Below are 20,475 nucleotides of genomic sequence, written 5' to 3' on the forward strand. Positions count from 1 at the left end.
GAAGCATCAATCACCAGCAGCAGCAGATTAACAGGATGGATGGGAAGAGGGGCGTCTATCTAATCCAGAGGGAGCTAACTGCCGGTCGCGTTGAGGAAGGGGTTAACTTCCCGAAGCCACCTGGGGTCAGTGGAGGCGCTCGGGTCAAGGCTACCAGGAGACAATCCTGCAGTGATGGAAGGAGGTAATATGGAGATCTGGCAGATGGGTCCCATTCATCACTGATGAATGTCAACGGAGACGATGGAGGGGATTACGGAGGAGGTGGGGGTTGAGTCGCAGGGTCACGCTGGGACACGTTAGCTTCAATGCCGGTCATGTCGTTGATAACAAGGCATTGATTTGGTGGGAAAACACAGCGGAGAGGCTGATTTGTGACCACAGAGGACAAACTAAACTAGCATTTACAAGGCTAATGGAGAGATTTTTTCGTTTCTCAGGGGTAATTAGCTAAACATGGAGGAGGTAAAGTTAAGTTGAGGTATTTCCTTCAGCTGTAATGCAGAACACTGGAATGCAAATAAGCAATGGAAAGTACAAGGTTTGCTTTTATAGCATTTCCTGTTGGTGATTATTTCATTATTACACTGGGATTTAAATCCTAATCTAAACCTAATTATATCTAGGTTAACAGGGTCCAGTCTGGAAATCAAATATCTCCATATTTTAAGATTTTTAAGTGTGTTGTTGATGGCTCTTACAGAAGTCAGGACGCTGCTCACATCTGAGAAATAAATGTAAAACTAATTGCCCTAATTGTGGTTGAAATGCAAAGTTAAGGGACAAATAAGTGGGATTTTGTAAATAAAAATGAATAAAATTCTACCACAGTAGCAGTTTGATTAAATCGTCACATCTCACATAATTTTCTGTTAGTGGCAAATATATTAATTTGCCTAACGCAAACAAAACAACCACACAGTATATTATCAAGACTGTGTTTGCACATAGTGGCAATTAGAGAAATACAGTTGACAGTGCATTATATTAGCATTATAGTGTGAAATAAATCAGTGTACCTGCATTTTACCATTTGCTTCTACAAAGTTTATGCCGGCAGTTATTAATCAACCTTTCCAAACATTAAAGTGTCCATCTGCAGTAAACTAACAAATACACCCCTACTTTTTTACCTCCCATAAATCAGTTGCTGTCTCAGTAACACTCTTTGAAGGTCTCTGTCTCGTCTCAGAATCAACTGCAATTTTTCTTGTCTCACTTTCAGACAAAGTGATACTGACTTTATGTCCAGACCATACCTGTGAGGATATCACTAAATTGCCTGTGCATCGTCTGATTTATTTGCTATAAGCTTTATTGTGATTCAGTGTCAAACTTTCTGCTTTAAATGCAACCAATAACTTGATGCATTTGTAGAAAAATTTTGAGTTTTTCTACAAAGCAGCATCCAAAAGAAATCACTCAACATTCTGTATATTCTGCAACACAATGCTTATCAAGATGGCTGGGACCAGACCAACATTTTATCAACACCAGAGAAAGGAAGGATGAAGAAAGGTAAGCTAAGTGCTAAGCTAAGCTAATCTTAGCAATCTGTCTCTGTACCATAATTCTTCCTGTTTTACCCAAAGAGATTTAGTGAATATTAGTTATATACTGTATATTAGCAACCTGTGTTTATACTGTGTGTTTCAGGAGACTAACACCTGTGAAGCAATGCAACAGTATACATGTTTTGTATTTTATTTCAAGTGTGTCATGCAATGTACTAGTCCTGGTCTTGACTTGGTCTCAACAACTCAAAGTATTGATCTTTTCTCAGATCACTTGCATCATTTACATAAGCAGTGCTTTTAAACCATAACAAATCTTTACATTTTTCATAGCTATCCATTAAAACAACCCTTTTGACTAAAGTAGGTGACACACAATTGGTCAAGTTTGTGCAGAAGGAAAGTCATATGATGCATAAATTCCAACATTTTTGTGAGCGTGCACAGAAGACGAAACAAAGAAAGTCAAAAGCCACCTTCATAATGCAAGGTGGTTTTCACAAAGAAAGTCAAAGTTGTTTCTTAGTGCAGCCCTTTGGTCTCTACAAGGGTCAATGCAGAATTGGAGGACATTTCAGGTCCCACCCATCAAATTTCAAATAATCCATGTACAAAATACTAAAACTTGCAGTTGTTGTGTAAATATACTTGTCCTGAGACCAAATCTAAAAAAAAACTAGGAGATAAGAATGTTTGAAAATATTTTAATAAAACAGTTATGAAATTTAAATTTCCTTTTTTTTGTATTATTTTTTCATTGTCTCTTGTACTGTGGGAACATTTTTTTTAATCAACATAATATTTTAAATAATAATTATTATGCATGGAACGTGTCCCACAACAACTCTGTTAGCATAACCTTTTTAGCTGGTAGAAGAAGAAGAAAACAGTGAATCACATGAAACGCTGAAATTGACATCATCAAACAAATTTTCAAAAGAATGAGTAGAGCAAAGCTATGTCCTCTCTTCTATTTTTCATATTTTTAGAACATCATCAGCCTTCATTGATTGTCTCACTCTACCTCATGCAATCCTGTTATGCATATTATCAGGATAAGACAAATTCTTCTTACTTTTTTAGATCAGTAAGTTTGTCCTCTTGCTTCTACTCCTGAGAAAAAGCTAACATTAGCATGGATTAGCAACCCTGTTACCGTGATTAGAGTTAGCAAACAACACATAAAACATGGAATAAAAATGGTGCCATTGATGTGTAAGCTGAACCGATCCAGCCTTTGATAGTTTCTTACCTATTATTGATGAATATGTAGCAGAAAATTGTAAAATAGAAGGTTTATTTTGCAAAAATTTTGAAGCCCGATTTTGGAGTGACCCACAACGTGAACTTCCAGTGTGAACACATTGCACTACACTGCAATATCTTCTGCATCTCAATCGACTTTCCTCAGTTCAGGAAAATTGATTTGGAGTTTAGAACTGCAATGATTGATTGATTGTCATTGTTCAAGCAAAAATATTTGGTGGACTTAAGTTTGAGAATGTACTTGTTGCTTTACATGATGTGAAATCTTCAGTTTTATGTCGGTTGCAGCACAGTTTATCCTAACAGAACATGGATATCTTTTTCAAGAGTCTTCTGTGTACACTTACTAGCACAGAGAGTTCGACATACTTCACTTCTTCATTTGCTCGAAGCACAAGCAAATATAAGAAATTACACAACAGCACAACACAAGGCTAAAACAGTGGAAATGTCTGGGGGACACCAAAACACACAAACACTGGATAAACAGCTAATATCCTGTCCAGTGAAACAAATAATTTTCCAAAAGCATCGATGAACCCTCTCGCGCTTCTATATTTGCTGTTGTTCAGCATTTTAATTGTAAATTCAAGAGTTTACTTCTTTTACTTTTGCTGTCTACATGTGTTTTCCAAACTTGCGTGTCGATCTCTCAGCCACGAAACCAACATTAAGTGCAAAACTATCTGCTTAATTGCACAAGCGTAGAGTATTGTTGAGGGAAATGTCTAACGAAAGCAGGATTTTGGTTCAAGAAAAGTGGGTTCACCAAAAGCCTAAATCGCAGCAACTAATTAAAAATAACTACCTGAGCAACATGATTCATGACGCGTAGGAGCATGTAGTAGCTCAGGTTGGAGATTACCTTTAATTAATCGACTCGTCTTGGTGAGTAGTTACTGACAATCTGAACTACTGTACAACTTTTGAAGAGTGGCACAGGAAGCATTAAACATTCATTCACAGGAAACATAGAATCACATGATAATGAGAGGGAGATCAGAGGGTCGGTGGGGGTTTGGATCAGGGTTCACTGGGTCTGGTTGGATCAAACTAAGCATTGATTAGTAGGGACTGGTCAGGGTTTGATCTTCTCTCAGCAGCTTACCTTCTTGTATCTGGGGATCGGAAGCTGTTTTTTTTTTCCAGCAAACATAAAGCAGCAACACACAGAGGTGATGAGAGCATGCAAAAGGTGAAGGAGAAAAAGAAAAAGAAAAGAAAAAACATTGATCGTGTCAAATAAAAGGCGAGGCAGTTGAATTTACATGCAAAGAGAACAAGACAACAAAAAAGGTGATTGAAATAAAAACTGAAACAAGCAGAATTGGTTTGTATTCTGTCAGAAAAAGTATTTTCTGCAGAAACAATCTGTGTGGAGGAATTGATTAAAGCTGCACTGAATCTGTTGCAGACAACTTCACCACAAACTCATCATTTTACTTGTTTACATCCGGCTTTAAATTGATTAGATCTGAGACAACCCTTGACAGTCTGTGACAATAAGTAAACTAATCTGACAGAAAACACCTCTGAGTTGTCGTTCTGCTGCTGCTGCTGCTGAGGATCGTTTTAACGGTTGTTCCCGCTCACAAAAACCCACACAATACCCAAGATCACAGCAGATAAATAAGTTTCAACACATAACAACATTCAAACAGCTGCATTGCTGGAAGAAACACACTGAACAATAATGAAAAAGAGCACATTTGAAATGATAAATAGAGGTGGCATGCCCTTTAAATGAATACATCTGAGGAACCACAGCGCTAGTTAGCTTAGCGTAGCAATAAAGACTGGAAGCTACAGCTGCTGTAGCCTGAATCTGTCCAGTATGGAACAAAGTGTTGTCAAAAACCTCTAAATCTCACAATTTAGCACGGTGGATCTTGTTTGTTTCACTTTAAAAACAAATGTTTAGGCTCAACAAAAAATAATGCATCAGTCTTTTTCAGTTATGACAGCTTCTAATGAAATTATGTTCAAAAAAACAAACTAATTTGAGTCAATAGAATTAGTTTTCCCTCTACAATTAGTGGTATTTGAAAGTAATTAATAATTGGTAGCATAAACACAGTTTTTTAAAGTTTTTAATGATTTGAAATCCTGAACTCAAGGTGGACAAGAATTAAATTATGAAGCAGATTTAATTAAATTACTACCACTTAAATTTTGTTGGTGTAATTACCAACATTATTATGTCAACACAACTCATCAAAACAATGTTTGCAACTTAAAAGGTTTAACTATGTCAGTGAATTTGAATATTTATTTTGCAAACATGGATTTAATTGTGGCAACAGGTTCCTTGAATAACTGAAATATACACTACCGTTCAAAAGTTTGGGGTCACCCAGACAATTTCATGTTTTACATGAAAACTAACACTTTTATTCATGTGCTAACATGAATAAAAGACATTTCTAAGTGACCCAAAACTTTTGAATGGTAGTGAACATGTAAATGCCACAGATTATGGTTTTGCTGGGATTCGTGTTCTGTAATTTTGTTCTTGGCTGGGTGTAGTGACTGTAAGTGTAAAGTGTTATCATCACAGGTTACCAGGTTTGGTCCCATCCTGATTATAGAGATACCAACTAAACACGTCTGGTAGTCTGTATGCTGTAGCCAGAAAATCTTGGTGGATGAATTAAGAAGTGTTTGCAAAGAAATAGTTATATCATCTCCTTTCATAGAAGACAAATGGATGATTTTACATTTCTGCACATGTACAGATAAAACACACAGGTGAGATTTAGAAGTGTATCAGTATGACTCACTGGATGTGGATTCTGCTAAGCTGGGTGAATGTTATTGTTTGCAAAATCCCCCTTTCGCTACAGCAACTTATGAGCTAGCAGCCCACATGTAGAAAATGAGTCAATGGCTATGTATTGACTCAGATTTCACTATATTTGTAGGATCAAAACAACTTGTGAACGCCCCTCAGTCCATCTCGCAGGACTCGGATGCCCGATATCGATCCTTTTTCTGACAAAAGCATCGTCATTTTTTTTTGACACTGACTTGACCTATGAACCAATCTATCTAACCAATCTATGCTTGACACAAGCTTCTGTGATATTTCATTTTTAAACATCTGAAAAAGCCACAAACAGCTGGCAAATTATGTGTGGTTTTAATGAGTTCGCTGAGCCCCTCCAGAGCTGAACCTCCAGGACACTGATTATCACATTATGTTTGTCTTTTTTTAGCAGTAGGAGTTGCATCACACTGCTGACATGCACCAATCAGTCACATTGCTAAAACTGACAGACAAAATGAATGGCATAGATCATAGCAATACAATCCACAAAATGACGTTCCTATACAACTAAAGTAAATTCTCAGTTGTGCTTTGAATGGAATTTTGTAAATTTTTTTTGATTATGAAGGAGAGACAAAGTCTGCAAGAAAAGGCAGGGGAAGTTTTTATTTGTTGTTATTGTTGGTTACGTTCAGATTTCGCTCTTTCTGGTAGGGTTTAGGTGGTTTGGTTTGGGAAAATATCACACTTTGTTGGACACTTTGACATTTTAGCATCTTGGTGAAGGTTAGGCACCAACAGTATTTGGTTTGGTTTAAAGCAAAAGACCCTTACGATACATGATTGAGATGTCTCCTTTATTTTCTGGGTTACTAAAGCGACAAGTTCTGCCCCATTTAATATAAGATTGATTAGCTAAAAACAACAGTGAAGCATTAAAATACATGGCAAAGATACCAGGATTAGACACAGAGGTAAGACTAAACTGGGAATGCTGCTTAGTTGTCTCGGAACATCATTTTGTGGAGAAAGGTTGCAATGCATGTTTTAACGGGAAAGCTTTGGTCCAGGTATTCCTGTGGATGTTACTTTGACGTGTACCATCCACCTAAACATTTCTGCATATCAAACACAACTTCAGTGGGAACAGTCCACATAACAACTGATAGTGATGGCAGTACCACACCTCTTTAGTTTCTCAGAACCTAAAGAACCCAAGGTGTTGACCAGATCCCAATATGATTGACTCCAAACTAGCCAGATCCATGGTCCAACCTGCAACCAACAGGATCCAAAGCATTAACTACTAACTCCCTGGGACACCTCCAGAGGCGATTTCAGCGGAGTGAGGAAGGCCTATATAATATGAGGCAAGTGTTATGGCTGATCGGTGTGCATCTTTAATTCTTGGTAGCTACTTTAATGACAGTGCTCATCTCCTCACATAGAAGTGTTCCACCAAAACAAGTTCCTCCGACCTCATTTTGCATGGAGAGTCCCGCTTATTGCTGCTCAAGATGATTGTGATTGGTTTAAAGAAATACAAACAAACCAACCTACAGCAGAATGTCATTGAGGTGCAGTCAGATCATTTTCCAGCACTGACACAGTGCTGTGGAGAAGAGTCTGGCCATGCAAGTCTAGAGGCGTATAGACATGTCTAAACCAGAGCCAGGCAAGGATTAATTCTCTATTTTCCCTCATCATTATGCTAAGCTACACTAATTGCCTCCTATCTAAAGTTTTGTCCAGAACAGACACTGATAAAAATCTTGTCTGTCTTGCCTCAAACAAGCAAACATTTCTCATATTTTTAAAAAATGTTCCTTTAAGCTTATGAATCACAAACTTAACAATGGACTTTCTAAACAATAGGCAAAGAAGAAAAAAAATCAATTGTGAAATGAATCACAATTGATTTTGCTGTGACCATGACGGAGCAGCGACTCCCTCCATCCTTTTCTGAACACCCTTGTGGGAATGTCTGTTGGACATTTCATCAATATTTAGAGCTGAAATATGACAGGTTGAAAAGTAAAAATAAAGCCTCTCAGATATTTTTTAATGTTTTCCTCCATTCACTGTAATGCAGGGGTTGCACATGACAAGACGAGATGTTTTCGTGAAGCTTTTTCATGTAACGTCAGTGACATGAAAATAGATTAAACAATAAAAGATAATGAATACAAAACAGCAAAAACATCTCTGAGAAACCGAGCCAGAGTGTGTGTTTGTGTGTGTTTGTGTGCGCTCCCACACTTGTGTGGGCGTATCAGGTGGTGAAAGGGCAGTCTGCAGAAGAAGAAGATGAGAATGAAAGAGTATAATGGAGTGTTAATGTAGGTTGTCGTGTAGGTGGTGCTGAACAAACAGGTCTCCGGTTTGCAATTGAATTGTAAGACAATGTCTGATTCACTGATAAGGGCAGCAAACTTGTCTTTTCTACTGAGGGAGGAGCTGTTTTACAAAAAGAAGTACACCCAGTTGTTTAATATGTGAAGATGAATGGGAGGGATTGACCTATACTATGACTAGAGAGGAAATAAATGAGGAATATAATGAAGCATCAGGCATCATTATAAGACACGTCTGATGGAAACATTTCTTACAGATGAAGGCGATACACTTGAACACAAGGAAAATTCACATTTTCACTCATTTATTCAACAATAAGAATAGATGTGGTATTCTGTGTAAAGAAAAAGGAAGTTCTTAGAAGATAGTTTTGCTTCTTGTAGCAGAAATAACTTATTGTAGGAGTTTTGCAAAATTGTCCTGTCAATGTCAAAGCCCCCTACAACATTTCAATGGGATTCAAATCTGAGTTTTGACTAAAACTGTCCCTCCATTTCTTCTTTTCGAGCCATTCCTTAGTGTACTCAGCATCATTATCCTGCTGAAAAGACCCACTTCTGGTTCAACTCTTGGACAGATGAGCTCACATTTCTTCAAGCGATATGATGTTGTTTGATGTAGAATTGATACATAAATCAATGACTGCAAGCTGCCAAGTGACTGAGGCAGCAACCAGAACTTTTCCACCAGCACAGTTGGCGTGAGGTTCTTTGGTCTGCAAATATATTTACTGTTATTGTGGCCAACTACTTCCATCTTTGATTTATCTGTCCAGAGCAAAGTCTGTGTTTCTTTGTTCATTGGCAGCCTGTAGTTTGACTCTAATAGTCTTTAGGGAAATCCTCCCATGCAGTCCAAATTTGTGCTGTCTCATTCTGATTGTAGATGCAGCACTCAGAATTTTAGAGCTACCTGCAGATCCTGTGGTTAATTTTGGGTTTTTTGGAGACTTCTTTTTGCTCCACTTCACTAAGTGGCTGTAATTTGAAACCACTTGTATCTGATTTATTTAAAATAATCTGGAGATCATTTAGACTAATAGGCACCAAAACCATTCTTCTGAAAGCCTTAATGAGGTTTTTAGATGATGGCATAATGAAAGCGGACACTATGGAGCCAATGCCAGGGCTCTTCTTAGTCTTCTTATCACACATTTAGAAATGCAACTCCACAATGTGCTACAGAAAATCTAAGCAACTACAATCTGTTAATGCCTGTCGTTGAAACTCTTCATAACCAACACTTCCATTTGCAATAACTCACTGAAGAGAATATGCTGTGCTGCCCGTAGTGCACAGATTGCAAAGTTCTGAAAAACTTGGACAGCAGCACAGAGCTGAAGCCAACTATGAAGGAGGCAAATGGCCACTTTTGGCTACAGTAACTTCTCAGAGAATGCTGGAAGTCTGAACCCAAGTAGGTTATGACCTAACTGAACCACACTTACTGCACCACAAAGAAGTCCCTGATTCCATGATGGTTAGATTAGATATGTCAGGCCAGGAAACACAACAGCAGAGTTTGAAGTGTAGAACTGGTGCACAACGTTCATTCAGATGACAGAATAGCAGTGGTCATTGCTGGTGTCTATATTAGGACTAATAATGGGAGAATCTTCAGGAAATCTGACAGACCAGCAGTTGTTGAGACATCATATTGTGCACCAAATTGTCAGCCAGATGGATAGACAAGCTGACAGACTCCCTAGTATCGCCATCTCCAGGCCACGCTGCGACAAGGGCACAAAGGAACAAAGAAAGCTGTAAACTTTTAACATGGGCTTCGTGTGTCAGTGCCGTGTCCATCAGTCAAAACACATCGTTCCAGTTGACAGACAAGCAGTAGGTAGCGAGGACAAGTAAGAGCCTATTAGAGTGAACACAGCGAGATGTAAAAAGACCCCAGATCGGCTGCGACTGTCACCCGCTAAGATAATAAATGGGAGAAGTCAGGAGTGAGCGAAATCACTCAGGAGCAGTGATGTGGACGCCATCACCCCTTCCAGGCTGCTGTGTCCAACGGGCAGGAGATTGAAAGCTGATGCAGCACAGGTGTCAGGCGCTAATAGGCTGTTTCTTGTTTTCAGTGAAGCCGAACAGCGACAACATTTGCTTGTTGTTTCAGAGACAGGTGCAGGATTGAGGATCAGACTTTAAATTTTCAGCTCTTGTGTGGCTGAGTAGCCAGAACGACTGCAGAGGAGCCAAGAATGCATTTTTCCATACAGACACGCCTGCTGCAGGGAGTAGCTCTGTGGACAATTTTCTGGTAGTGTGCTGATGTGTTGAGGCATAACGAGGTATCAGGATGGCTGCAGGAGAACTGGAGTGCAGCGACGGAGACTACCTGGCTTTGCTTGATTTTAGACGCACTGTAATGTTATCACATGAGGAAGCGGAGAATTCTTTATTCAGCTGAGGCAGGAGGAACTAAAGAAAGTGGCAGAATGTTACGCAGTGAGATTCGAAATGGTACAAAATAGGACTGCACAGTTATTTTATGTTTGAAGAAGCTGATTTTTGTTTGTGCTGTAGCAGGTAGAGCTGTCATTCAAACAGAATTTACCCTGATAGCTTCTATGCTTGTATTTTCAAACCACATGTCGGTGCACTAAGATGTGTTTTAGCTTCTTCAAACAACTTGTAGTGGTTTATTTGCCTGATGAGTTCAGATTTCTTGCGTGAACAACATCTACTGCACAGCAAACCTTCATGATACTTTATGTAGTTTTTTGTCTTGAAATGTGCTACATGTATATTGCAGGATATTCTGCACAGTAATGAATAAAATCAGCATTTAGAAGCATGTGCACATAAAATAATGTCACCAGAATGAACATTGTATCTTACTGTGGAGAGTTATGGCTGCTTGACAAGATGAACTCAATGTCTGACAATGAAGCATACAGTTAAAGTCAGTCTGGGGATCCTGATAAAGGACTCTGAAAAAGAAAAAAGAACTTTTTTGGGCTGAATACAGCAAAAGAGTATTTATTGTTCTTCATTAAGCAGTAACAACTCAACAACATGTCATGTAGTATAATACATCTAAAAACATAATTTGTAAGAGACGGGGTAAAATAATTGCATGTCATTTTCTTAAACCCTGTTACTTCTGGCTTTAAAGGTCCCATATTATCCCTTTGAAAGACTAACATGTCCTCAGAACGTGTCTTTCAGTTTTTCAGAGGGTTTATTTGACTGTGAGTGCATGTCTCCTGCTTTTCATCCTGCTCTAAATATGCTGTTTCAGTGTCTGTAGCTCCAAATGCAGCTGAGCTTCTGCTGTTCACGCCCCCTTCAGGAAGAAGACTCTCTCTGTGTCTGCGTTTGAAACAGCTGACCGCCCAGCAGCCAACTGAGACACAAATGAGTTAGTGAGACAAGGACTTCATGATCATTTTACGTGACAGTATCACCAAATTTATGGCACAATTGTTGGCAAACTGTGGTAAAATTAGTAATATTGCAACGCAGAGCAACCTCTTGGAAAAAGCCCTGGAGTGACATGTTCCAGTCGTCTGAACAGAAACAGAGAAATATGTAAATGAGAACAACTTTACTGGGAATTCAGTTGTATTAAAATTTAAAATATGTGAGCCCAGAGAGCAGAAGAGAAGCGTTTAAGCTGCACTGAAGCACAACAGACTACATGAAAACACAATAACCCACACGGTCCTTGTTTATCGGTTCCAAATTAGCCTGTAAGTTTCCTTCATCTCTGAAAGTCCCTTAGCTTTTCCACAGAACTCTGAGCTGTCGGCATGCCATTAAAACTAATGCTAATGTTAGCCACATTAGCCACACAATGTGCCAACACTAAAGATTTTCCTGTTGTTGTGGTGACATTACCATTAATAGTAATTTCAATCCACTGGGTCTACAGTTCCTCAGATGCTGGGAGTGCTTGAAGACTTTTGCATTCACTCTTGCAACCCAACAGCAGAACATTTGGTGAGCTTTGCTTATAGCTGAGACATTTTATGGTTAATAGAACCAGGTCTAGAAAGTAAATAAATTTGGTGGACTTTGAGGCAATGGCTTGTTCTGAATGGTTCACCTAGAAGCAGTGATCAGACAGGATTATACAAAGTTTGATCTGGATGACTATTGGTTTATCAGGCTAACTCTTGGTTTGGAGGCTTGAGGAATGGCAAACGAAATCATGTTCATATCTCAACGGCTTGTACTTTGCACTTCCAAGTTTGCAGCAGCCACAACATACATAAGAATGGATGTTCAGTATATGGAACCTTTATGGTAACAAGATTTCTTCAAGGTAAACATCAACTTTTGTAATGTTGTTTTAACATATGGAAACATAATTACAGTTTGTCCAAATTACCAGTTCCTATTATTATTACTACTAATTTAACATGATTTGTCCGCGCCTACCTCTGCTCATATTTAAAAATGTATGATACATTGACACTGAGCAGCACTTTGTGTCCAGAGAGGATCTTTGCCTTGATCTAGATTTACATATTCATGACAATGAGGCACCACTGACATTGACAGAATTTGGATCTCTCACTGTTTTGTTCAATTTATGGTTTATTTTGTAATTCTTTGGCTCTGCTTTTCCCATTTTTCCCCACTGTTGCAGGGCGAGCGAGATGTAAAGTGAGATTTCTGACAAGCAATCGCTGCACTCGAGCTATTTTGGCTCGTCTGGTACATGTGCTTTGCTGTGGTACATGCTCTCTTCTGAACAGTACAACCAAGTGGAAATTCAGCATGTCAAACTCAGAAGTGAGACAGATGGAAAATGTCATTTGCCTTGTAGCTTTAAAGGTAGTGACCTTACTGAGTTTTATCAGTATAAACCTGCTATATTATCGGGGACAACTCTATTCATGTCTGACGTCTTGAAGACATGGCTGTGAGTCATTCTGTGCAATTCATTAAAATCTCACCGGCTTATGTGAAAGTGAAACACCCCCAAAAACTGAGATTTGGACCAACACTTGTTTGTCTGTACTGGAGTCACCGTTCTCCATCCATGAAGAGGAAGTACAGTCATCTCTGGGCTATTTCTGCCTCCCTCTACGTCCACATGTGTGTGTACCCCCTTTTAAATCAATTAAAGCCTGTTTGCAGGAGCTAAATTAACTTATTTCTGTCATGTGAGCCATTACAATGGTCTGATTCACTTAGTGCAGCAAGCAGCCTGTGAAGATGGTGAAGCTTTAGAAGGAGTGAAGTTAGGAAGGTCAGGATGTGAGGTAGGACCTAATATCTTGTTGACAAAAGTTATAGTCTGATCATACATGATCAATTTAATGTTTGTGCTATAATTTGAGAAAAAGTGTTTTTAGAAAAAAGCAGGTTTCCTTTTCTAATCGCTACCTGCAGTTCTGAAATCTGCAGCAATGGACAAAAGTACATTTGCACAAGTAGAATTCTGAGGTACTTTACTTGAGTATTTCCATTTTATCCTACCTTTTACATCCATTTGAGAGGGAGATATTGTACTTTCTATTCCACTACGTTTATCTGGCAGCATTAGTTACTTTTACAATGGATATTTTCTGTTAAAGATAATACAACACGCTTATAAAATCTGACATTTTTAGAGATTAAACCAGTCATTTCCAACCTTTTTGGCTTCTTAATAAAATAGTTTGTTGTCCAGCTTATATATCAGAGTTTTCCTCTTCTAACTTCTCACATTGTTCCATGTCAATAAATGTCCCAATTTCCTCAGCAAAAACTGAAGATTAAACTAAAATTCCATAAAGTAAAAACAGATGTGTGCATCAAAAATGATATTTATCAGTTTTTTTCTGATCAATCATGTTGGGAGCTGTCAGATTCATCTGCTGTATGTGAAACTGATATAAAGTAATTCAAACCTACGGCTACAACAGTAACATCCTGCCGACACACGAATGCTTCTATATTAATAATTTAATAATGTAATGTATAATAATATATCAGTCAGAGGGACCAAACCAGCACCTTTTCCTTTAATACTGCACCTACATTTTGTTGCTCATATTTTAACTTTAATGTTATTCTTCACGCAGGACTTACACTTGGAGTAATGGAGTACTTTTACATTGCTGTATTGATACATTTACCTACGATCTGAATACTTCTTCCACAACTGGTATCGAGGAGTGGATATGAATGGATATAATAGGATATCAGTTGCTAATCCAGGTAGTACTTCATTAGTTCCACAGGTCTTAAGGCGTCTTATGATGAGATTCATAGTGTGGATATCAATGTGTCTGATTCTGCGTGTTTTCAGGGGAAAGCTTTAATGTGTTGTCTCTTGGTATTTACTAGGAATTCTGGTCAACATAACAACAATAAAAAACCTCTTTTACTGGAAAAATTACTGGCAGGAAAGCAGGATTTTTATCAAAGTGTGTGTTTACTGTCAAAAAGCACATATTGAAACAAAGCCTCCCCAGACTCTCCCAACTCTTGCACACAACTGCTGACTTCTGGTGAGTATTAAAAAGATTTCAGCTTCGCAGATGCAGCAACATTTGGATATTTGATTGTTTACTTCAAAACAGAAAAAATAAAGATATCAAAATAACCATATTAACCTCGCTGCTGAATAGGCAGGTATGCCACAGATACTAAAGCTTTATGGATGAGTTTTGGTTGATTTTGGGAGATAAAAATCAATCATTGTCATTTTGTTCAGTCTGTGAACCACTGATTCAACAAAAAACAAGGAGGTGATTATGGATGTTAGAAAAATGGAGGCTAAGACACATCTGAATGCATCACTGTAGCTGGGGTCAACAGTTTTTGGTTTCTGGGAATTAATATCAAAGAGAATTTGTCGTGATATCACACATTTCTGTCCTGGTAAAGAAAGCTCAACGTCCAAAAAGTCTAGATCACTGTCAAATTCTTGTTAGCTTTTACAGAGCAGCAAAAGAAAGTGTCCTAACAGAAAACATGACAAACTAATATGGAATGTGCAAAGACAGGAGGGTTCTGGGGTTTTATTGATCCGCCTCTACCAAGCACAACTGATGTTGGTCAGATGAGACGTCAACAACAACATCCATCTACAGAAGTATCTGCTGCTGTATACATCGATGACAAAGCAGTTTCTGTCCTCAGGCTGTGAGATATCTGACTTCATTCTCCACATCGTATCACAAAAAAGGTTTAATTTCTATTACTTTATCAGTTATTCTTGAGATAATTTGTCCTTTTTATTTTAAATGAATAGCATAAAAGAACTAGATCTGTGTACTCGTTACACAGTCTGGTGTTGCACTTTGATATTAAACTGAATCTTGAATCTTAGGCTTGTTGCATCCACTGGTGAGTTTATGCATTAGCTGGATTGATCTCACTTTGTTTCCACATTCATGTCGCTACCTCCTGATCCAGGATCATAACGCTAGGTTGGCTTCCTTGATGTATTTACCATACATTTCTTTTTGAATATGGCCTGTGAAACCAAATACATGAATCAATAAATTAGTCTGTAACAGCTCCACAACTGTAAGGCCAAAGTGAACAGCCTCAGGCTTTATGCATACATCTTAAAATACAATATTTCTCCTTTTTTCCATCACGAGACCAGTGAAGATAAAAAAATTCCAATGCAATTTTAATGGATGGATGGATGATGGATGCATCCATCCATCCATCCATCCATCCATCCATCCATCCATCATCTATCATGGATGGATGGATGATCAATGGATGATATATGATGGATGGATGGATGATATATGATGGATGGATGATGGATGGATGGATGGATGGATGGATGGATGGACAGATAATGGATGCATCCACCCATCATCCATCCATCCATTCATCCATCCATCCGCCCACCCATCCATCCATCCATCCATCATCCATCCATCCATCCATCCATCCATCCATCCATCCATCCATCATCTATCATGGATGGATGATGGGTGGATGGATGGATGATGGATGGATAATACAGGATGGATGGATGGATGGATGGATGGACAGATAATGGATGCATCCATCCATCCATCCATCATCTATCATGGATGGATGGATGATGGGTGGATGGAAGGATGATGGATGGATGATACATGATGGATGGATGGATGGATGGATGGATGGATGATATATGATGGATGGATGGATGGATGGATGGATGGATGGATGGATGGATGGATGGATGGATGGATGGATGGATGGATGGATGGGTATTTTATTCATCTCCTTGGTGAAATTCCAGAAATTCTAAAGAGTAAAAGGAGTCTTATAACAATGAGTCAGTAAATACCAACACTGCTGAATCTGGAGAGCTCAGTAAATATCTCCAAACTGTATGCTGTCTGATTAGTTCTACAAGAAGAAGAAGTTACACATTGGAAGAATGATGCACCGAATGGGCCGCGGGTGTCCGATACACAAAGGTTTAATTAGGACATACGTACCCAAATGGAATCACTTCATAAAATGAATAAACAGTCATTAACTGATTACTTTTATCTTAATCGTTTTATATTTGACAGACAGCCAAGATAGTCATCAGTGCTTGTAGCTACAACATTTGTGTCTACACCCCGGTTTAATTGAAACACTATTTGATGTCACCGTGTAATTTGGTTCAAATAAGTGCCAGTTTTCCCCCTCTGGCGATGAATTACTTGGCGAGATGGATGTCGTGGATATAAAAGAAAGCCCACTTTGACAAGGTAAATACCCCAGAGATGACACACAGTATCATGCCATAAAAAAGTCCTCCAGAATAAGGGACATGAGTGCCAAAGGATCAGTGTTAGAACTTGCCCTGTGGTGTAAAGAAACAAAAAGGTTTTCAACTGCAGTAATTTCACCTTGTAAAAATGTCTTTTGTTAAAAAACTAAAAGGTAATATCATCAGATATTTCTGGCTCTCCTCCTGTTGACATGTCACAGTGAAGGATTTAATTAAATGTTAACAAGAGAGAGTCTATGGGCCTTTTGTCCTACTGCCATTGCATGGTTCAGAGCCCTTCAGTTCCATTTACAAATTAAAAGTAGATTACCAGGTGCAGCTGGCAAGAAACCCACAGACTTTTATGTGTATTTTATAGAAAAACTGCTCCACTACACTCTTAGAACTATTTACAGGCTTTCTCTCTACCCATAAGAAAATATCGAGGATTATACAAGCACAAAAATCTGTTTCACTGAGCGTTAATGAGCGACTTAATTAGTGGAACAAGGAATATGATGAACACTGCGGCTGTTGTTATTTTTGTGCAGTAATAAGGATAAGAGAGAAACAGTGAATTACTCATTCCTTCTTACTGGATCATAAAAAGCACTGGGAAAAAAATAGAAATGCATGAATTGATTGACAGTGATATATAATTTGCTTTGTAATAATAGAGCAGTGAGAATAGAAGGAAATAATATATGGAGCATTTAGTCTGGGTAGGCAAGTGACAATCTTGAAATGTATGAGATGTGCACAGGTTTCTCTCTGCTGGATCAAGCTAGGCCTGTCTGTTCTTGCAGAATGACATGGATGAAAAAGAAAAGGGTGTCATCCAATAACTAGATGCCATACACGATGGGATCACAGCAGCCCTGATGCCCTTCAACATGGTGACCTCCCAAGCACTGTGTGCTCCGTCATTATTATGTGAATACTCCACAGCTGTCTTTGAACTCAGTCTTCATTCTGATGTCAACTACACACCTGAAAAGTTCAGCGACTGAATTGTGCATGGCTGTGATGCTACCATGTTGACCAAATCTGTCCACAGACATCCAGACAGTATTCCAAACTGTCTTTTCTTAGTTCCCGTTACAGTAGGTGTCACTAGCACCACATGTTGCAGTTTTTTAACCAAGACAATGCCTTATGACGTCTACATGTGGACAAAACAGGTAGTTATAAAAAAGCTACATGTTAGAGTACTCAATTGCCATGTTTTTAGCTATTTTTTGTAGCTACAGCTATGGTGGAGTATACTTTCATTACAGCCACACATAGCCAGGCCATTCTGCAGGGAAGAATGGTCTGGCCCGCTGTCATCAGGATACTTAAGATGTACCAGCCCACTTCCTGCAACTAGTTCATCATATTTAGGGCTCATTCTTTATTTCAAAAACATACATTTTAGGATCATCAGTAACAACCTCCTTTTTTGCATCTCCTTTTTTTTCCTCAAATTGAGGGATTCCAATTAAAAAATCAGAAGCTCATTTGCATTTTCTTTCAAATTTAATTTTCACTTTTTATCACCAGTAGCATATTCTTAGTTGTCCTCTTTCCTGGAGGATCATATTTGCTGCTGTTTAAACTCTGCAGTAGAGAATGGTCTGACACCTCCCTATCATTTTGCTATGGGGTAAAATGAAAAGCTCTGGTGTGTTTGTATTTCTTTTAGCCAATCACAGCTGCATTAGGCCAAACTAAACGAAGGATGTGGCAATGATGTCCCCTCAAAAGCGTGATGGAAGAATTGCTTTGGTGGAACATTTGCTTGCAGGGAGGTGAATACTGTCATGAAATTGTTAATTCACTGAAAAACTAGCACTGACATCATGCACAAATCAATTCTGGGAAGATGTAGATAGCAAAAGGGGAGGAGAAAGCAGCGTAAAATACAGGGTCAGTGGCATGTTTGTACTTACAACCGACATCCAGTGGGACAAACTACAATCCATCTAACTTTTTAAATCTTCAAAACAATCTGCATGACTTGTTATTTGTCACATGTTACAAAGTAAATATGAAAAGGGTAAAGGACCTGAGATGGATCCCTGAGGGACGCCACAACTGATACCAAAACTGATACCAAAACTGCTCATGATTACTGAAAGGTTCTGGTTGTAAACATAAGAGGAAACTGGCAGCATCTTTAATACTGTCTTACTTTGCCAAGGGCAGCATGGATGCTACAAGGAGTCAAACAGAGCCGTTACAGCCACAACAGCTGAAGGCAAATCAATTTGGGGCAGTGGTGGCGCAACGGTTAAGTCTCTGGACTACTGATCAGAAGGTCAGAGGTTCAAGGCCCGATGTGGCCACTGTTGGGCCCTTGAGCAAGGCCCTTAACCCTTCCTGCTCCAGGGGTGCTGTACTGTGGCTGACCCGTCGCTCTGACTCCCCCAATTGGGGAGATAAGCGAAAATCAGAATTTCCCCTTGTGGGAATAATAAGGGATAATTTAAAAAAAAATTAGTAATCATGTGTATTACAAATGTGTCAGACAGAGAATAATGCCAGGTTCAGACTGCACAATATTTCTGTGTGTTAAGACTGGTCATTGTGACAAATTAGGTGATTACAAAGTCATACATTCTTGTAGCGACTTGGCCGAGACACATGACAGACAACACGTTAGTCAGACTGATGTTAGTCAGCAAACTATGATGGTCAGATTGTCATAGCTTACTGTGTTTCCCCGACCTGTGGGATTACATCATGCAAGGATAAAGCTGTTTAAATGTTTAATACCTGAGTTGAACTGTCTACAATAAACAATACAGATATCAACATCATTTTGACTGGTTGTAATTACACTGTGACAAGTCAAAATTAGGATTCTGGATATCTAAAACGTCCTTTTGACCAGTCAAAGTGAAGTTAGGAATATCTGAATTCAGTTTTAACTAATCCAATAATAAAAGTTGCAGATACATTACCATTCAAAAGTTTGGGGGTCACTTAGAAATGTCCTTTTTTTTTTTTTTTTTTTTTTTAAAGAAAAGCAGTTTTTTTTTGACAAAGATAACATAAAAATTATTCACAAATCCACTCTAGACATTGTTAATGTGGTAAATTACCATTCTAGCTGGAAACGGCTGATTTTTAATGGAATATCTCCATAGAGGTACAGAGGAACATTTCTAGCAACCATCACTCCTGTGTTCTAATGCTACATTGTGTTAGCTAATGGTGTTGAAAGTGCTAATTGATGATTAGAAAACCCTTGTGCAGTTATGTTAGCACATGAATAAAAGGGCGAGTTTTCATGGAAAACATGAAATTGTCTGGCTGACACCAAACTTTTGAACAGTAGTGTATGTGAAACATCTTCATGACTTGTTTGAGTTGTTGTGCATGACTTTTATCAAACAAGGCTCAGTATTAAAAGAAATAATGGCGGCTGTTGAGATGGATAAGATCATTACAAAATGATGTGAAACAGGAAGAGCTCATCAGCACCGAATTCGTGGAAAACAAGAGCTTCAGTCATTAGAGACACATTGTTGAAATTTACTAGAATTTCGGCCTCAGGCTGCCCTGACCACTGGCAGTAAAACGGCTTGTAATATGCAGTGACACATGACAAAGCGGTATGATACACTGCGAGAAATAAAACTATGACTGTAGAAAACCAAAGAAAATTTTGGCTGAGATTAGAGCTGACTCCAAGTAAATGTTCAGTAAACATTAAATAAGTTAAACCAAGCAGTCTCTATTTAGCAAGGTAAGGTAAAAGTTGTGAAAATGCTGAATAATGGTTTAAACCTAGAAGACTACAGATGTACAGGGCTTCTCTTGAAGAACTAACACCGGCAGTTGCATGACCAATGAGAATTTGGGTGGATTAAAGCTTATCGAGCAGCCAGTCAACCTGGAAACTACAACTCTAAATAAAAC

General features: G+C 38.6%; 1 protein-coding gene across 2 annotated transcripts in view; it reads right to left on the reverse strand.

Annotated features, from left to right (window-relative positions):
- Positions 1-20,475, reverse strand: part of doc2b (double C2-like domains, beta) — a 203,995-nt gene that overhangs the window by 76,939 nt on the left and 106,581 nt on the right. Inside the window, exon 3 of one of the 2 annotated variants that reach the window (XM_055017075.1) lies at positions 3,889-3,912. The exons of the other annotated variant lie outside the window; for it this stretch is intronic. Within the exon in view, the coding sequence (XP_054873050.1) occupies positions 3,889-3,912 (24 nt within the window). The remainder of the gene's footprint in view (positions 1-3,888; positions 3,913-20,475) is intronic. 2 annotated transcript variants of the gene reach the window in all.

The sequence above is a fragment of the Amphiprion ocellaris genome, chromosome 14 (genome assembly GCF_022539595.1).
Source record: "Amphiprion ocellaris isolate individual 3 ecotype Okinawa chromosome 14, ASM2253959v1, whole genome shotgun sequence".
NCBI lineage: Eukaryota > Metazoa > Chordata > Actinopteri > Pomacentridae > Amphiprion > Amphiprion ocellaris.